The sequence below is a fragment of the Mustela putorius genome, unplaced genomic scaffold (genome assembly GCF_011764305.1).
Source record: "Mustela putorius furo isolate JIRA1106 unplaced genomic scaffold, ASM1176430v1.1 tig00000827_pilon_pilon_pilon, whole genome shotgun sequence".
Taxonomy (NCBI): Eukaryota; Metazoa; Chordata; class Mammalia; order Carnivora; family Mustelidae; genus Mustela; species Mustela putorius.
The window spans coordinates 8,590,918-8,611,235 of record NW_025421489.1 but is presented as its reverse complement, the minus strand read 5'-3'; the positions used below and the strand labels follow the sequence as shown (position 1 = coordinate 8,611,235).

At 39.2% G+C, this 20,318-nt stretch overlaps 1 protein-coding gene across 4 annotated transcripts in view; it reads left to right on the top strand.

Moving 5' to 3' along the window:
* Positions 1-20,318, top strand: part of SLC39A12 (solute carrier family 39 member 12) — an 80,275-nt gene that overhangs the window by 38,613 nt on the left and 21,344 nt on the right. For 2 of the 4 annotated variants that reach the window (XM_004757582.3, XM_045085021.1), the window contains 5 exons: positions 2,014-2,186; positions 4,745-4,897; positions 10,089-10,155; positions 14,184-14,342; positions 15,785-15,972. In XM_004757582.3, coding sequence (XP_004757639.1) covers positions 2,014-2,186; positions 4,745-4,897; positions 10,089-10,155; positions 14,184-14,342; positions 15,785-15,972 — 740 coding nt within the window. Of the gene's footprint in view, positions 1-2,013; positions 2,187-4,744; positions 4,898-7,171; positions 7,283-10,088; positions 10,156-14,183; positions 14,343-15,784; positions 15,973-20,318 lie in introns of all 4 variants that reach the window. The other 2 variants (XM_004757581.3, XM_004757583.3) reach the window with 2 other exon arrangements.

Here is a 20,318-nt window from a genome sequence, read left to right as displayed (position 1 = left end):
AGAGAGTCAATTATCATATGGTTTCACTTATTTGTGGAGCACAACAAATAGCATGGAGGATATGGGGAGATGGAGAGGAGAAGGGAGTTGGGGTAAATTGGAAGGGGAGGTGAATCATGAGAGACTATGGACTCTGAAAAACAATCTGAGGGTTTTGAAAGGGCGGGGGGGTGAGAAGTTGGGGTACCAGGTGGTGGGCATTATAGAGGGCACAGATTGCATGGAGCACTGGGTGTGGTGCAAAAATAATGAATACTGTTGGGCTGAAAATAAATAAAAAATAAATTTAAAAAATAACCTTAAAAAAACCCCTGAAATTTGAGATGAAATTCAATCATTCTTAAATGTATAGCTCAGCAGGCAGTATTTTCACATTATTGTGCAATAAATTTCTAGAACTTTCTCATCTTGCGAAACTGTAACTCTGTATCCACTGAACAACAACTGTCTTATAGAGGTTCCCTAGAAGTGAAGGGTGGTGGTAAGAGGGGGAAAATTAAAATTTGGAAGTTTTTTGCTTCTTTTGAGTACACTGACAACACTTTTAATATTAGACTCCTGTATGATTTAGAACTTATAATTCAATAAAAGTCCTCTTAAAAACAAAGACTATTATCATGTTACCAGCTTGTACAAGAATGACAAGTACAGTAAAGTAGAAGACCAGAATATTTTCTATCTTAACAAATTTTAAGGCGGCAGTTTCTTAAAATCTACAATGGGTTTTAATTAATATGATAACTGAATTATTTAACTTCTTATCCATAGTCACTAAAGGAAATGATGGTTTAATTTTATAATTACCTTCCTTCATTGTTTACAATTTGCCGTGGCTTATTAGTAATTTCTAAATAAGTAGAAGACAGAGTATTTGCTCTGAATATTTGCCACCAAGGAAAACGGTGGCCTGGAAAACTCTTTATCCCCAAATCATTTATACAGTTGGCCCTTGAACAACACAGGTTTAAATGGCACAAATCCACTTATATGCAGATTTTTTAATACATATACAATACTGTACTGTAAATGTATTTTCTCTTATGATTCTATTTTCCTTTTTGTTTTTAATTTTTAAATACTCTCCATGCCCAGCATGGGGCTTGAACTCATGACCCTAGAATCAAGAGTCGTTCAACCAACCGAGCCAGCCAAGTGGCCCTCCCATTATTTTCTTAATGACATTTTCTCTTTTCTAACTTGACATTGTTCAGGGGTCAACTGGGCTTGACACTGAAAGCCATTTTTCCCTCTTTTCATCTTTTTATCTTTTCTTCTTTGTTTCTTTTCCCCTCATGCATATTTCCTTCTGTTTGAATAATCTTAAAAATTGTACTTCCTGAATATTTTTTGAAACTTTAGAAACCTATTTTTTGATAAATTTAGAGGTTATAAAAAATGATTGCAGTAATTTAAAATGTAGGCTGTCCAAATTTTTCTCCCAACCATTACACATTCATTGATCAGTTCTTACTAATGCAAGCACTCATTTTAGACCCTGAGAATAATAAGCACTTTGGACATTATAAATAATTTTGAGAACTTTGGGAAGAAAGTACTCACCTTGTACAGAAATCTAGGTTTTCAATGGCCCCTATTGAAGACACACATTTGAAGGCCACACATTGAACTGTGTGCTCCCTCTATAACTCTGCTTCCTTGACTTCAGAAGCTTTAAATGGGATTGGAAGGAAATCACGACCAGTGGATGGCAGCCGATGTTGTGGTTTAAATAAGTGAGAGAAGTTCATTTCTTTGGTGGCGGGAGGTAAGCTAGGTCCTGTAGTGATTTTAGTAAGGGGTAGTTGGGGTCACTTCAAAGCAACAAGGTTAATGGTATAAGTCTTTTCATCCTTTTCCTTAAAGATGAAGACCTTTTACACACTAGAATGTTCATATAACAATTCCATATCTCTACCTGCTGTATTGTAAGATGGGTTTTTCTGGAATTTTGCGGGTTGGGGCATCACTATGAGTGATGAACACTGACCCTTTTGTACTCTCTGTTTGGCTTAGAATATGGCTACAGCACAGCGGCCGTGGCCTTGCTCACGCTGGGTTCCATGCTCGGGACGACGCTGATTCTGTTCCACAGCTGTGAGGAGAACTACAGGCTGATTTTACAGCTGTTTGTGGGTCTGGCCGTCGGGACACTTTCTGGGGATGCTCTGCTCCATCTCATCCCTCAGGTAACTCTTTTCCATTCTCCATGGAGCGTTGCTAATTTCCATTTCCATTGAGTCACTGGCGGTGTCGATGCAAAATTTCACAGGGACTTGGCCAGTGTCTTCCTCGGGAGTAAGTATCATTACCCCAAAGCACTTATAGGGGAGAAGAGAGAACCAATCCTTAGACCCGCCACTAGTTACTCTTATTTTTGAAATAAGCCAAAAAAAGTCATCGGAGGCAGATTCGTCTTAAGAGACATTCAGGAAGTATCCACTAATTATCTGTTAAATAAAAATGAATGGGCTGTAAGAGGTTTGTGCTGACTTTTCTCCAGTTGTCCCTAACACATCAGATCCTTTCTCTGCCTTCTCTGCTGCTCTTTTCCTGCCCCAGAAGATTGTGCTCCTCCGCTTCCTTGCAGGGTGAACTGTTGTTTGGATTCAGCCAATGGGAGGCGCAGCAGAAACGCCAGGGCAGGAGGAGAGAGTGGCAGGGGTACTTCTTCCCCATGCCTCCTGGCTCTGCACTTGCTCTAGAAGCAGCAGATTACCTACCATACTCCAGCTCCCGTGGGACGCCTCGCTTCCCCCCAACCCCACCTCCCCCTGAGCTGCAGAAACATGAGTTCCAACCTTCGCCCTTTCTGCTCTAGGAGTGAGAATGGATTCCCGGGGTTGCTCCGGGACACTTCATTATCCCTTGTTCCTCCCCTTACTGCCTGCATTTGTTGCACCATCAATAAGCTGTCTTCATTTGAACCATCACAATGAATTTTTTTTTTGCCTAATAATATTTATATTTTCCTTAAGCAAAATATAAGTACCAAGAAGCTGGCTCTTTGCTGAATTCTTCTGAGGCTCTTTATTTGTTCATAAATGACAGGGCAAAGACCCGAGATGCAAGAGTTAAGGCAGAAGGGGCTCAAGATGAGGTTATTTCTTCCCTCTGAAATCTCTTGGGATGGATAATGATGGGCAAATGAGCCCCCCTCTTGCAAAGCCGGAGATGTTAAAAATTTCCACAGGCCTCTGGCAATTTCCTACAGGGTCACTCTTATTGCTCAGAGGCTCAAAAATGATTAGATGTTCTGAAAAATCACAAAGTGAGCCTTGGAAAATGAAACAAAACCATTATTTGTTTTAATTTCCCTTGTAATCTAATTTTCTGGAAATATTTCAGGGCTTATTGGCTGGAGGCAGTGGCCGAGGCCTTTTCCTAGGTCCCTTTAGTCATTGCAGAGCTACTTACTGCCCAGGATTCTGCAAAAACAGCAAAAGCTTCCTGTCCCTCCCCCAAAGGGGGATGGGGCTCCTGACAGCAGACGTGGACTTAGGCAGATTGGGGGGCAGTGTGTCAGCTCGTACTGCAGAGACATGTTCCAGAGAAGAGCTTAAAAGATCAGCTAGGTCCCCTGAAGATTGGAAGGCAACTGTTTTATTTGAGAGAAGACCCATGGATAAAGGTTACTGAGGATCGGAAGGAGAAGATGCAGTACAAGTGTTTGGGAAGCTAGAAAAATCAGTGGCCGCACAGAAACAAGAAAAACACACTACTGTTATGATTTCCTCTTCTCAGCTAGCAAAATGCATTCAACTTAAAGGTCTATATTTTATTCTGAGCTTGTGGGGTTTTCTTCTGTTTTGTTCTGTAACCTTGCCATGTCCATTATTTTAGGAAATAACATCATCATCAATATGAGATGAGTATCCTTTAATATCTTTACCAGAGGGAAAGGTTGAATAACATATACTGGTTTCTAGTTATGTTCATAAACTCAGTGTATATACTCGGATACATATGCACGCTTACACATGTACTCCTATGCATATGTGCGTACACACCTACACATGCACAAGTATGTATGAACACATATATGTACAGTATGTGTGCATGGAATTTCTTTTTCCTTTTCTTACTTTGGTGGTCAGTAACATCCCAAATGTAGAAAACACTGAGCTGTTTCCCAAACTGCCTTCTCCTTGGGAGGGAATATGATACATACTGATTTACCAACTCACAAGAAATCATGAGGTCAACCAATGGGATGAGTCAACTAGAAGAAAATTCCCAATGTGTTTCTTGTATCCTTTTGTTTCCCAGAAAGCTGACAGTATTGCCGGGTATATAGGGTACACTTCGTGGAAGAAGCCACTCAGGCAGATTTCTCATTTATCTGAATATTTCTTAGATTTTCTTTAATTGCAGTGGGCATGGGGGAATAAACCTTGGATGAAATATATCTTTCTCTTTCTTTGGGATATAAAATACATCAATCTGTTATAAAGACTTGCTGGGCAAATAGATATGGATTGAACTCTGGGAGAGGGGACTGGGAATATATGAAATTTTGGTTCTCCCTTCTTTTCTCTTGTACACATGTTGTTTGACCCTGAATAAATCAGATAGTGGACGTACGCATACAGCCAAGAACAGACTGGGCTTTGAATGATTCCAGCAGTTTCATGGGGTTCCCCAGAAGGAAAGGTGAATATATTTAATACTGGACCTATTAAGTAATATTTAAGTCATCAAAAGTTATTTCTTTGTGTCTCCCCCCCACCCCCTTTTTTTAATAAAGGTTCTTGGTTTACATAAGCAGGAAGGCTCAGAGCTTGGACATTTCCATGAAAGCAAAGGGCATCTTTGGAAACTGTTAGGATTAATTGGAGGCATTTATGGATTTTTCTTGATAGAAAAATGTTTCATTCTTCTGATATCACCAAATACCGAGGTATATTTTAAATTTTATTTATCTTTTGCTTTAGAGCTTCATAATACTCATCGTTTATTTCAAAAGTCCTTATTGAAATGTAATTGACATCTTCATGAGGTTCTCTAGGTAAGGGTCGGGGCTCTAATTTCCACAATTCACAGATTATTCTGACTGGCAGCTTTCCTGTAATTATGGTTATTAATATTTTTAAACATCCACTGCTGGCCTGTTAAGGTACTTGTTAAAACCCGCTATTTGACCTTTGTAGCTAGTTCAGAAACAGGAGACTATTTCATGTCTGGGAATGAAGGGACCCAAAGGCCTAGCTGCTAATCAGCATTTGGATGTCTTTCCTAACCCAAAACAAATAAACATGCAGACAAAAACTTAGAAAATTCACAAAATTACCCATCATTTTCTATCCTTTAAAAGCATTTAAAATTATAACAACAAGAAGCTCAGAAATGGGATTTGTGGCAGATCATCCTTTTTTTTTTTTTTTTCAGCTGAATAATTGCATCCATTGTGTCTGTATTTGATCAGTTTCTGCATCTGTGATGAAACACAAAATGCAGTATGGTTTTTTAATGGATTCGTTTTGCTCTTACACATTATCCCATCAGCCAATAGATTAACTGGTGTGATGGTTAAAAAGGTAAATGTGTGCAAACAGCTCTAGGAGACTAAAATAAAGCAAATTCTCTTTACAAGGTCCTGGGCCTCTATTGTCCTATGTGGTTTTCCACTTATTTTCTGGCCTTCTCCTTGTTCACATAATTTATAACGTCTCTTCAGTCTTTTAAAATATCAAACACTTGTTTATTATTATCCCTACATTTATCTGAGATTCAGATTCTGTGCATCAAAAAATAAGATGGTTTTATGGGTGAACAGAGAGATGATGGATGGTAACACGCTTACAGTCTGATGTTAAGGATCTTGCGAGTGAGTTACGGTTCTTTCAGCTTTTTTATTTGAAATTATCACCGTAAATAAAATACTGTTGAAATGGTATTTTTTTTTTAATGAAGCAGGGTTTTTCTTTGTCCTGGAGCCCAAGCGAAGATGCTATAATAATTCAGAAATTAGGAATACTAGCTTTGATCACAGTCCCGACCCTTGTATGTTCAACAACTTTACCTCCACAGAAGGGATTCTCATCTCAATAAGCACAAAAGACAATAATAGATCCTCTTTGTCCACAACAGATTAGCATTGTCAGCTTGGGAAAATTAAATGACAAAGTCAACATATTAACCTGTGTGTAATGATTAGAAATTTAACCAGGATAGAAATGAGTGCAATAAACTCTGGCCATCCAAAAATGTCTAGAACTTATTCAGATTGTCCTTAGACCTACCAGGGAACTTAAAATGAGTTTTAAGAACAGAATTTCAAGGCACCTGGGTGGCTCAGTGAGTTAAAGCCTCTGCCTTCGGCTCAGGTCATGATCCCAGGGTCCTGGGATGGAGTCCCACATCGGGCTCTCTGCTCGGTGGGGAGCCTGCTCCCCACTGACCCTGCCGCCCCTCTGCCTACTTGTGATCTTTGTCTGTCAAATAAATAAATAAAATATTTTTTTAAAAAAAAGAACAGAATTTCAAGATTCACTATATTGAGTAAAATAAAGATGAATGCAAATGTTTCAGAAGATAACAGTGCTTTAGTGGATGAATACATTTCTGAAGATATTAATTTCATAGTTACGGTGTAATATAGTTTCAGTTATCATCATTTGGTATCCCCATCAGAAAGAAAGCAAAATTTAATTTTGTAGTAAATATGATTTTGGGGTAAATTCAAAAGACAATATAAAAATTACCACCACTCAATTTTAATATCATAACTAGACATTTAAAGTTTCATTCTTAAGGCATTTGGAATATGAATGATGTTTCAGAGCAGTCCTGTGCTTCTCCAAGATGAGACATTTTAGCAAGTATTTTTCAGGATGAAATTCTCTTAGTGCTTTTTTTTTTTTTAAGATTTTTTTTATTTATTTGACAGACAGACAGAGATCACAAGTAGGCAGAGAGGCAGGCAGAGAGTGGAGGAAGCAGGCTCCCTGCAGAGCAGAGAGCCCGATGTGGGGCTTGATCCCAGGACCCTGAAATCATGACCTGAGTCCAAGGCAGAGGCTTTAACCCATGGAGCCACCCAGGTGCCTGTTCCGCGCGCGCGCCACCTACCACTTTGGCCGATAAGCGCAGTATTAAATAGAACCATGAAACTGACAGAGGCTGACCTGTGTTCTTCTGGCTTCAGCACTAATTTTAAACCATCCTCATCCAGCAGGGCGTGTCGTTGGTTAATGGGCATGTGGGACATTCCCACCATCTTTCACTCAACTCTGAATTAAGTGACCAGTCAGGCAGAGGCAAATCTGCTTCAACTATCCAGTTGGTAGGTTACTGATCTGAGTTACCTTCTTTCCTCTATTCTTTGATGAACAGCCAAAAATCAGTAGGATAATTAATCAAATTCACTCCTGATTTGCCTTTCTTAACCATGATATGTAGCTTGGAAAACTTTGCTAAGCACCTAAAAGCTGTTTTAAAGAGGAAAAAGCCTTTCCACAAATTCAAATCCTTGCTATATATACCACTCTGAAACACATACGATCAGATGGACATAATATGTATCACAATCATTTTGTTTACAAGTTTTCATAAACAAGTTGACCTTAAGGTTTTCCATCCTGAGTCATCCTTATCCATGACTAGATGGGGCCAAATAAATGTTGAACAAGGAATTAGAGCATCTAAGAGTGGGGTGATCATTTTATATTGCAGTGAAGAACGAATTCTGTCCCCGAAGATGTTTTATAGTAAGTGGTTTCTGTTACATTGAGTTTTCCAGGATAAATATTCCAGGAGAAACTTCAAAATACAACCTCCAATTGGGTTTAAAACAATGTTCCCACTCTCATTCTTAAAGTAACAAGAAAAGGGACAGGAAAAAATATGACCATGGCCTTGGGGGAAGTGTTTATAGTTCAAGGATAGATTCCTAACCTAGAGATAAGGGTGCCGAACCTGAGACATTGCTACAGCAAAGGAAAGCCTGCCGGGGAGATTACGAATCTAAAGCTAACTCAAAGATGAACGAAACCATCCCCTTAAACAAGCAATTTTTAAAAGCCTTATTATGTTTATTGTGTAGATATGTCACAGGTGGCTTGGGAGAAGGTAATTTCAGGCTGAGGTTAGTTTTAAAATCACTTTCAGGCTGACTTTATTCCTTCTGTTTCAGTGAAGGGTTTCAGAATTCCAAGATGCATTTGAGCAAATCTCTGATGCTAACTTAGTGAGTTTTAAACTCTTTAAATAAGCTTGCTCACTAAGAAGATATTCCTTTTGTTATTTTAGCTGCAGGATCGCCCTTAAGTGAATAAAAATAGTATGAGCTTTTAGGATTGTTTGGTTCAATTTCCCAGTTTTTCAGGAAGGAGGGGAGCTCATAATTCTCACCAACCAAGGAGTCCTGGATGCTTGCCTCTAAATTCCTTTACACAGTATATGGCTTTTGGGGGGAAAAAAATTCTAGAATAAATATTTGAACTCCTGTCTTTTAGTAGAACTATAGAACTTTTTAATTTTAATCTAGCTTTCGATACAATGTTAAAAAAATCATATTGTTTTCTTGTTCACTCTTACCCTATGTCCTTTGGGTCCTACCTTACTTCTCAGCCACTTACCCAAAAATAGCCCATTACTGCATCTTTTGAGTAGCTGCTACTGTTCTAATATGTGACATACAAGTTTACATTCTCTGTTTCACATTTTTCAAAAAGATGCTTATGCCTTACATTAAATTTGTCTGAAAGTTTTTTGGAAGTTTATTTAGGTAATCTCTACACTCAACATGGGGCATGAATTCACGACCCCAAGATGGAGAGTCGCATACTCTTCTAATTAAACCAGCCAGGTGCCTTTGAAAGGACGTGGTCAATAGGCAGATGCAGGTTTCCCTCACTATCCAAAAAAAAAAGAACATTCCTATGAAAACTTTTGTAAGTCAAAATGGTATAAAGAAGCAATTATCATTAATTTACATGGAAGAATGTGTGAGCATTTCCAGACACAAAAAATAACAACCTCTATTGGGACCTTTTGACACCTTAGGACTCATTTTGCTAACAGGTGTGCACAATAAATCGAGTTAAATCACTTAACTCTTTTACAGATACAGGTCAAAGGTCTGGTAGCTTGATGCTGAGAGACTGAGTGCAGTTCCCAGGAAAAGCGCTTGGTGGCGCCGCTCAAGGCTGGGGTGCGTGCTGCCGCTTTCGCTTTGCCACGAAACGGATGCCGAAGGCCATTGGTGCTTTTGACTTTTCTCTGTAAAAGCAAAAAATCCCCTTCTGATTTCTGTCAGTTCGTGAAAACAGGTCCTAGTGTAGGTTTTTCGTAAATGCAAAAGGGGTGTAACATGAGCTTAAGAAAAATACTATGAGAAATATTACGAAAAATATTCTTTCACATCATAGAATGAGAAATTCAAGGCCCTGGGAAGGGAAATGACTTGGCCGAAATTGATCCATGAGTCAATCTCTGAAATGAAGTCAGGTCATCTTAACACAGAAGTCAGTTTCAAAATCTTAGTTTTCTGTCCTATGAAAGAATTTTTTAAAAAAGTAAAATCTCTTTCTTTTGTAAGTCTGTTGTACTTTCTTCATCAGCGAGATTCCTCTACTCTTGGGCAAAACCCCCGGAACAGAGTATTATGTTTTCAGGAATAACGGGAGGCATTGCATAGCTTTGTTCCCTATCCACAATACACAAATGTGCTTTAAGATCAGAAAAGGAATCCTAGACCCACAGTCCACCATACAGAAGTGTCAAACTAGGTCAAGAATCAAGAATCGTTTTCTTTTCTCTACAGCTTTTGGATTTCATAAAGGCTTACATAATTTAAGAGCCTGAATTACAGGCTGTCTCGGTAGCCTCTCGCTCTGTGTGGAAGGGTCTGATGTAGGTAAGAAAGCTATTTTTGTCTAAAGGTACACAGGACAAAAAGTTTGCTTCTAGCCCTTTGTCTTTACCATCTACGCTTGCCTATGAAATTTCAAAGTTCTGATACATCCCAGAATATTCAAATGTTTAAAAATCATCATAACTCTCTAGGTGTTTCCGTTTTACACCAAAATGATGAGCAGTGCTAATCTTTCATCAGTTATTATTATTATTATTTTTTTTATTTAAAATAGAAAGGCCCAGAAGATTCACAGGCAGCTGAAATTCCTGTAGGCAGTCTGACGGCCTCCAACAGAAAATGTGAGTACCAATTTTCAACAGTTAAACTTTAAATATAGAAAGTACCACAGAATGGGGTTATGTCTGTTTGAAAATAATGTGAGGAAATCATGTAGATTTCTTCCTGGGTTTGCATTTCACTATTACAGTTTTTATGAGAAAATGTTTAATACTTAATCCTATCAGTCTTTCACACGCACTGAGCATTGACATCAGCTGTACTCCATTCTTTAAAAATGATGTTTTCCTAAACTGTTTAAAATTGATCTTCTGGGAATGACAATTGCTGTAAATCCATATGTAGTTATCAAGTCTCCTTTAAAATCCTGAGCACAGCGTATAGTATAGATTTGCAGAATCACTATGTTCTGCGTCTGAAACTAATGTAATATGTGTCAACTAAATATCAATTTTAAAAAAATTCGTGTTTACATGATAATTGAGCCTTTTACTTCTTTCTCTATGAAGCCTGGAGACTTCTGTCACAGTCTGCTGAAATTTGGTACAAACGTCTGTCTCATGTGTGATGTTGACCCTGAAACAGTGTAGGTCAAATCAGAGATAACTCATCATTTGGATCTTACTCTACAGCTCACTTGTTCATACAAATCTCAACCAACCTTTTTTCTTTCTGTGCTTTTCCCTATTTCTGAATTTAATGTACCAATTTTGTAGACCACTTTATTCCTTTTGGCTTATGTTTCTGTAATTTTCTGAATTCTTTTGGTCTCTTTCAGTTTTCATCTGTTGTTTCCAAATCTGCCTAGTGGTTCTTACGGATAGGATCCTTTTGTGACACAAGCTTCTCGTGTTTTAATGTTAAATTGTCATGATTCTACTATAACAGATTAGTTACCTCGTAATAGAACTAGCTAACATTATATGCCAGGCACAGTGCTCCACACGTCACGGATTATCTTATTTAATACTCCTATGACTGACTAAAGTAAGAACAATTATTATCCCAGTAAAATAAGTGTAGAAACAAGCTGTTTGAGAGGGTAAGTTACTGCCCAGTGTTTCATAGCTAGTAGGCTCCAGTACTGAAACTTACAAATGCTAATAGACCAACAATTTCATGATGGTCATTCATTCATACATTCATTCATTCATGCATCTGTGTCTGCTTACATTCTTTCATTCATTCAAGAAATGTTTGAAGCTGTGCTGTGTTGGGGGCACCAATGCATGCACTGGAGAGAAAAACAATGGTCTTTATCCCTAGTTTGCAATGTGGTTGGGGATATAGATGCTAAAGGATCAAACACGCTTGTAACGGTCACTATTTTAAATGTGTTACATTTATTAACCTTGGTAATTTATTTATTTGATTCAAAATATGTGATTATGTAGTCTGTCTAATTCCGCTTTCAGGACATGGCTAGTAGTATTTTTCCTTCTAAATCTTTAGTTCCAGAAGAGAGTCTAGAATGCCTGGCACCTAGTTGGTCTGCAGTGGGCATCTCTTCACAACCATTTTTGAAAGAAGGGAAGAGGGGAGAAGGATATACCCCATCACCGTAGAAGTGCTTTGGCAGATACTAGATCAGGGACTAGCGATGGTCCTATTCAAGGATTTTGGAAGCCTCCTATCTTTCCACCTCAGATATCAAGCTTGGCATACAGAAGGCACAGTGAACAAATCCAAATTTGATTACTCAACTGCCCTTTTGCCAGGGACCTATTGAATTAGCTTCAAATATTTGATTACTTGTTTCACATTACCTCATTGGTGGAACTCGGCTTGTGTTTCAAAAGACAGGATGTGAACATCCTACCCACAGTCTGATTTAAATAAACGAAAAGTAACATGATACAAGGTCCAGCCCCCGTTTCACCATGTGAAACCTCAGATAAGTTAGAAATGTGGACATGAATATGACTGCCAGGTACATACACAAAGATAAAATATTATTGATAATTCTGTAGTAAGTACATTAGATTACCAGAAAATGCTGGTCTTATCTTCCATTGAATCATGTGTAAATTACCTTAAACACGATATACAGTGCGCTTATGGGGTTTCTATTACAAATATGTATTTGCCTGGGGCTTGTTACATGTCCGTGATCTGACATTTAGAAACCCATAATTAGAGGTAATAAAATAATAGAAAACAAAAATAGCCATACTGTTTCTTAGCAGAGTATAAATTGAGTAAAAATTTTCCATTTGAAGATATGCTACTTGTATCAAAACTACCCTAAAGTACATGGAAATCACAATGTATTTGCATGCTGCAATGTTGCCAAACGTATTATTTTAAATTGTTTTATTTCCACAAAGAAGAGCTTTATTTCTGAAAAATTGGCAGGAATGGCAAAGTGACCAGGTAGGATTATTAGATTCCGAGAGTTTCTGGGCCATGCCAATAAGAACTCCCTGAATTTGATCATTTGATATTTATTCTGTGTTTATGTGACCATTACCTGAAATTTTCTCATTTTTGATAAAGAATAAAATGTATTAGTAAACCACAAGAAGAATGTAAGTTATCCTACAGGGATAGGTCTAAATAAACGAATTTCAGAAGCGAAATGCCTAGGACATGTTTTGTAGAGTGGTTACTACATCTGTCTCCTGGCTGATAGCCTGGGCTCTATCTGCCATTTACTCAACTGAGGGTACTTAGTTTATGGTGAAATGAGTTGCACTGTATTGTTCAGACAAAGTGGAAAACCATATTAGAGCCCAGTGTCCCCATAGTCTTTGACCACATAATAGAAACCAGGAGGTATCCTCTTTCTAGTTTTACTGAGTGTATAATTATTAGAATACTGGGTTCAGTTCTTTTTTTTTTAAGATTTTATTTATTTATTAGGGAGAGATCACAAGTAGGCAGAGACACAGGCAGAGAGAGGGGGTGGGGAGCAGGACCCCCTGCTGAGCAGAAAGCCCAATGCGGGGCTCGATCCCAGGACCCTGGGATCATGACCTGAGATGAAGGCAGAGGCTTAACCCACTGAGCCACCCAGGTGCCCCTGGATTCACTTCTAACAGCAACAACAGCTACTACCTGCACTGGTCAAACAGTACATTAATTAAACAGTAATTAAACAGTAACTAATAAAGTTTTACACAATAGAAATGGATTTGAATAGCTATTCTTATCAAATGGCATCACTAGGTGGTTTACTGTGAAAATACGTGTAATCCTAGGAGTACTTTTTGAATGTATTAGTTGTCCAATTCCATGAGGAGGTTATGCCAAGATACAGTTTTAGGTTTTCAAAAGCAGAAATTCTGTCCGTTAAAACTCTGGCCCCAATTATGATTGAAAATATGATAGTAATTATTTCTGTAACTCTGGACTAATCAGATAATGTATATTATGTAATAGAATCCCATAAAAAAGAGCTTCTCTTTATTTTGTTCGATGTCTGGCAGCTCTAGTCCTGAAGGTTATTTTTTGGAAAGAAAAGGACACTGACTAATTGTTCCAAAGCTGATTTGGGGGCCAGCAGAGTTGTCCGTGGTTTTATGCTGGTCACACCTGGGGTGTGAACAAGATACCTGGGGAAGGCCATGAGTGCCAAACAGAAAGGGAAACTCAATGAGCAAAAAATGGGCATAAGTGTAACTCAGCCATCTAACACCAAGGACAGTCTGACCCAGAGGAGAGAGTGTTGGAAAACAGCCTCTATTTTAACGACATCCTACGGGGAGGGTCTTAAATTATTTTAAAGTGCTTCACAAAAAATGCCAGTGCAGAGGTCACTGGAGGTATTTTGGAAGGTTATAACAACATTATTTTAATTTTTTCTTTTGGGATAGCTGAACAAAGTGACAGAATAGTGAAAGTCATGCATAATTTATCTCGTTACGAGTCAGATCCAGTAGGAAAACAATGATCGTGCAGCCGAATGTGTCAATTACCATATCTGCATCTCTAGTCCTGACTCATTTGAAAAGCTGATCCAACGCAGGGTTGCTTAATTTGACGCGATGTTAAGAATGTCGAGAGAAAATGGGGGAGCTGGTGGTGTGTGAAGGGTTCCGTGACGTGTCTAGGGCCCTGTTCACGCTTCTCACTTTATTTGGTTCTTTAGGCAAAACCGTTAGCCTGTTAGCAATAATGATACTGGTTGGGGACAGCCTGCATAATTTCGCGGATGGCCTGGTGATAGGAGCGGCCTTCTCATCTTCATCTGAGTCAGGAGCGACCACCACACTTGCTATCTTGTGTCACGAAATTCCACACGAAATGGGTAAGTCAGACGGTAGCATGGCTGTTGAGAAAGCTAGAGGGTATTTCTAGCCATGGTCTGTAGGCGTCTTTTTCCAACACAATTGAAAGACGAACACTTTCCATTCATAATCTATTTAAATGGCAAGAAGAAAACAACTGGTCGGGGGAAGCTTCTGTACCTTGGGATAAAATTCACTCTTTATGATGTTTCCCCAGGGCCAGAAGTCACTTGTTTTGGATTCTGGAGAGTTCCAAATCTGAGAAAGTCATTTAGAGAAACCTCATTTTAAGAACTTCGGCAAAGTCTTTAAAATCTGCTTCTTATATGTGGGAAAAACATTAAGTGGGGAACTTTCCCCATCATGTCAGCAAACAGGCCAATGAGATAAAATAACATTTAAATTAAAGCCAAACCATGGTTTCATCAACTTGATTTATATAAAATGTCTAAGACCAAGCATAAAATTGAAATGACAGGCGAATGCTAGCAGATGCGCATAAGGCTCTTTTTCTGGATAATCTTAATAGCCCTTGTAATTCAAATTCTGCCTCCCAGGAAACAAGAGAAGGCAAAATAGACATTTCCGAAAGAGACCCAGAAAGAGCGGGGGTGGGGGGGTGGGGGGGGCTGGCTCCAGGCACACACACGTCCTAAAGAGGGGGCTCTGGGCACTCTGGCTCATGGCCCCCCACTGCCAGGTCTACACTTCCCCTTTGGGCCACCCTAACCCCAGTGTTCAGTGTCTACTGCCTAAAATCCTGTCAACAACTCATCACCCATCCTTCTTAGAGCAGTTCATCCAAGGATCTTCCTGAATCCATTAAAATGTACCTGGTCTGGGTGCTACATACTGTGGCCTTGCCTTTAGCTATTATAATAAAACCACAGAGGAGTGTGACAGTCTGTGACAGGCCAGGGAATGTGTTTTAAGACCTGTCGTAGGACCGGTTATACCGGTTATACCTCTCTGATCAAAAGGTCATTCTTCTTAGGAGGAAAGGTGTGGAGAGAATAAGGTCAGTTTGGGCTGATTTTAAAATCTATTAAGTAGTTCTCTGTGCACAGGAGTTCTCGCAGAAGTAAATAATAAAAGCCAACGTAAGGAGATTTTGTCTGGCAAGTTTCCAGGCAAAAAGATTTAAAAACTCTGCAACAGCAAGTGCTTTATTCTGCATTTATCTGGGTCACAGGGTGCCAGGAACTAAAGAATATGTCGGTCCTCCTGGCAGATGTTAGCTTCAGGACTAGGAAAAGGAAGACAGCTATTGAGATGTAACTTCCTAATGGTACACTGAGAATCCTAGAGAGATACGAGAAATGTTTTAGCGACCGGTCGGTCAACTTCCCTTGCAAAATTGGTCCCAGTTGCTGAAGTTTGAAGCAACCTAATAGCACATTACTCCAGGAAAGGGATCATCAATTACACAATGATTATGTTTTCATTTTCCGTTAAATTTCAGGAGACTTTGCCGTGCTCTTAAGCTCTGGCCTTCCTATTAAGATTGCCATCCTTATGAATTTTCTAAGTGCTCTCACCGCCTTCGTAGGACTCTACGTTGGTCTCTCAGTATCAGCTGATCCGTGTGTTCAAAACTGGATCTTAACAGTTACTGCGGGCATGTTCTTGTATTTATCCTTGGTGGAAATGGTAAGCTCTGTGGCTTTTCTGTGTTGTGTTTCTAAACTCTGAAAATGTAAAACAGAGACAAAGCTATAAAATGGAAGGACAGATGAGAAAAGACTATATTTAATAACATAAAAGACTAAGGAAATATTCTGTGTAATCCGAGAAAGTAAAGTTGTAGGCAGAAGAAACATAATTTGAGATACAGAAAATATTGACATCCTTTAAGCGAATTTAAGTGGAATGAGTGAAACCTGTCAAATTGCCAAAAAAGGTGATCATCAGTTCATTCTGCTCTGGTTTTGCGTTTCTATAGGATACCTATCGTTCTAGCTGAAAAATGGAAAGTTCTGCAAAATAGCCACCTATTTTGTTTATGCACTGGGCAATAGTTCAACTGAACTTGTCATTAATCAGCTGTTTGAATTCATTAACCAACTGTATTTTTTAAAATAATGATTTCATCTTTATTTCAGTTTTACTAGCCAAAGGGCTATCATGCTGGTGAAAAGAGAAAGGTGATAGCAAGAGGCCTCTCACATTCCAACATTTATTTCCTAAAGATATCCTCCCTGACATGGCTGGGAACTCGGTTATCTCCTGTCTTCCTCTCTAATCTGATGAAGGAATATAAGCTGGGAATTTTACTTTTTTTTTTTCCTTTTAAATTCTGGAATCTGAAAAATAAACCAGTCTTTTAAGGTCACCTTCTATTAGACTTGGTATGACTTGGATGTGTTGAGGTAGAAAGTCTGAATAACTATCCTTTCTCATACATTGGAATCACGCAAATAAAATAATATAAATGATTGAAAGAAATATTGGACAGTGAAGAGCAGTAGAAAGCCAGTCCAAATGAAAGTAAGATATGTGATTACATGTATTCTAGAGAAGAAAAGTAAAATAAGCAATTTTGAGGGTCATATGTGTAACAGGAAATGATGTCTTGTGATATGGGAGAACCTTGCTATTGCCCCAGAAGTAAGTGAAGAGAAATGTTTCATGAGGAAAAAAATCGGAAAGGCAGGAACCTTTACTGAAACAACCAGGTAACAGTGAATTCTGGAGGTAGAATTGGATGAGGGACCTCTTGAAATTAACACAACCATTTTAAACCCTGGTCTACATACTTTTGGCTTTTTGGTTGTTCTCTTAATTCTCATGAGATTCAGAGAGCTGAGGTGAATACCAAAAGGCACTTCCATGTTTAGAAATGTTCTTAGATATTATTTATGATACTCAGGGAATTTCCTAATCTTGATAGTAAAGACAATACTTGGGAGGGGGGGGCAAGTTCAATACAGCTCTTCTGAACCTGAATCCTCAAACCAAGGTCGGTTTCACAAAATTCTGTGAGGCTTCCAGTTTGAACAATCTGGATTGCTAACCTCTCCTAGTGGCTTCAAAAGAACAGTGTCACTCATCACTGAATTGTGAGCTACCTTCTGTTTAAAATGTCTGTATGTCAGTCCTCCGATTCACTCCGAAGTCTCCTGATGTTCAGTTTTCTGCTTTCAAATTCCTTTCTCTTTATGACTCAGTTGGCAGGGTTGTGGGGGGTGGGAGGGGCTGGGCAGTTGCTGTATTCTTTTAAAGTGTATTCTGTTTTTGTTTTTTTGTTTTTTAAGTCTGGATCTCTCTTTGATGATGATGGATGTCTATTTATCTAGTTAATGCTTTTTCTTTATTAGAGAGTCTGAGCTACCAAAATGGACCTGAGGATATTATCAAGAACCATTTGCCAGGGAGAACCCTAAGCTAAATACATCATTTTCCTCTCAGTGTTTCTCCCCCTGGCTTTGTAAGCGAAAGCAATTGCTTGTACGAAATGTGGCAGACATCCTATGAGATTCCAACTAGAATGAATCTTGACCTTGCTGTAAATTACTATTGGTTAAGGAAAAACTGGCATCCTGGCAAAAAGACAGGAAAGAAAATACTCTTGAGTTTCCTGGGGCTACTTCCTATAATCCAGGTCGCTTGCTCTCACGGCCTTTGGAGTAACTTCTAAATAAATGGGAGTCTTTCACATAGCAGCAACTTTAACTGTTGCTGTGCTCTGGGGCTCTGCCAGAGAAAATAGTCTTTTGTCATTGAAAGGGAAGAAAACAAGTCTTCAAGACTCTGTAAAACAGCAAAGAAAATAAATAACAGTAACAAAAGGGTAAGGGGGGGCAGGGGATACTTTCAAGCACTGGTTATTTACTAAATGCTGGAAATTTACCAGGCACCTTCTGAGCAGGGCTAATGTGAAAAGATTAGCTACATTTTTGCCTTGCTTGTTTGTTTCAAAGTAATTGGGCATGTTATTTCAAACTCCCAGAAGAAGAAAAAAAAAAAATACTAGGAGCAAAAAACAGGCCATTAGTAATGAAGTCAGCAAAGCAGAAAGGCTTCACTAGGGAAATCTGCCAGCCTGAATTCTCCAAAGTGGTATTGCCTTCTCCAAGCATACTAACTCTCAGAGGCATTGATTGGTTTCTAAAGAAAGTTAAGAATGAAGGAGGCCTGGGTGGCAGAGGAAATTCATTCTCTTATAAAGATCAGTGTGCTATGATGGATTTGTCCCAAGCAGAGGCTAAGACAAAGGCGTATGTGAAGGCAGTTCGCCCTGGGGGTGATCCCAGGGGCAAGAATGGAGGGCAGGTGGAAGGGGGCAGAAAATGATGAAAAATCAAGAAAACGGTGTGTCTTTGTTAAGTCGATCTCCTCAATGGGGGATCCACCACACAGGACCTTCTGGTGGAAGGTTCCCATCCCTGTTGTTCAGAGTTAGCGCCACAAACATACCCCCCCAACACACACACACACACACACACACACCCCTTTCAGGTTACACATGCTGGAGCGCCAAGGGACTTCCCACCGCAGTCCCACAGAGAAGCCCAAGGCCAGAGAAGGAGGAACACAGTGTGGGCTGAAGCAAACTTCTGTGCAAAGCTCATCAACACGCCTTTGGAAATGGTCTCTGCAGCAGTGGTTGGTTGTCGCAGGTGGAGAATACGAGGAGCTCCTTCAAGGACAGGAGCCAACCAAAAACTCAGGAAAAGACTCAATGCATAATAGTTAGTGGAACACGCTCCAAACCCGGTGGTCTTGAGGCAATATTTGATATTCCACCATCTCTGTCCTGTAGCATCCAACTTTGATTCTCCTCACCTTCAGGCCACATTTTGGCAGACCCAGATTTCTCCCCTAAAAGGGAAACCAGGTCTTCCCTGAGGGGTCTGCTTTGTCCTGGCCAGTTGACAGGAGGAGCACAAATGTACTTAAAGGTTCAAGTTCAATGGAAATGTTCCCTGGTGTATTTTCAAAAACAATAGACCGTGATTGGACAGTGTTTAACTTTGCAGGAACAGGAAGCACAAATTCTACCAAAGGAAGAGCTGGCAAAGATGGTGTACCATTGTTTCATGATTTTCTCTCATTTCTACCATCTCTATGATTCCCTTCTCTCTTCACTTTGCATTAATTTTCTGCTTATTTTCTTCCTTTGTGAAGGAATGACATATCATTGATTTTAAATCTTTCCTTCTTTTCTAATCCAATCACTGAAAGCTATAAACTTCCCTCCCAGCACTACTTTGCTGGATCCCATGAATTTTAATCTGTTGTGTGTTCAACACGGATCCCTCTGAAATGTCTTTAAATGTCTCATGTAACCTCCTTGTGGAAGGAGGGTGCCTAATTGCTCAATGTTTGTAACTTTTCTAGGTAGCTCTTAGTTATTTTAATTTCTTCATTGTCAGAGAATATACTCTGTATTATTTTAGTCCTTCCAAATATTTTAAGGCTGTTCTATGGTGCAGGGTGTGGTCCATCTTGGCAAATGCCCTCCTGCGTGTTTGGAAAGTCTGTGAATGCTGCATTTCTTGGGTGTAAAGTTCTGTGAATCTCCATTAAGTCAGGCTGCTCGATGGTTTTAGTTGTATTTTCACATTCCATACTGATCTTTTTCTCCACGTGATCTGTTAATTATGAAGGAGTGATGCTGAAATATACACCTATGTTTGTGGGTTTACTTGTTTCTTTCTTGGTTTTGTTAATTTTGCTTCATGCAATATAAGCTCTGTCAGTAGAGGCATGCATATTTAGGGCTGTCCTGTCCTCTTGATTGAATTGATACTTCTATCATGCAGAAGGATCCCTCTTTACCCCTGAGAAAACTCTTTGTCTTGAAGCTTCCTTTGTATGTCATCGACAAATGGAATAGAGTAGAGGCACCTCTGCTTTTCTGCTTACTATTTGCACAGAATATCCTGACCATTGCTTTGTCTTCCCCTGCCTATGGAAAATAAGGGTTGAGGTCTTTTTTTTTTTTTATAAGATTTTATTTATTTATTTGACATAGATGGAGACCATAAGTAGGC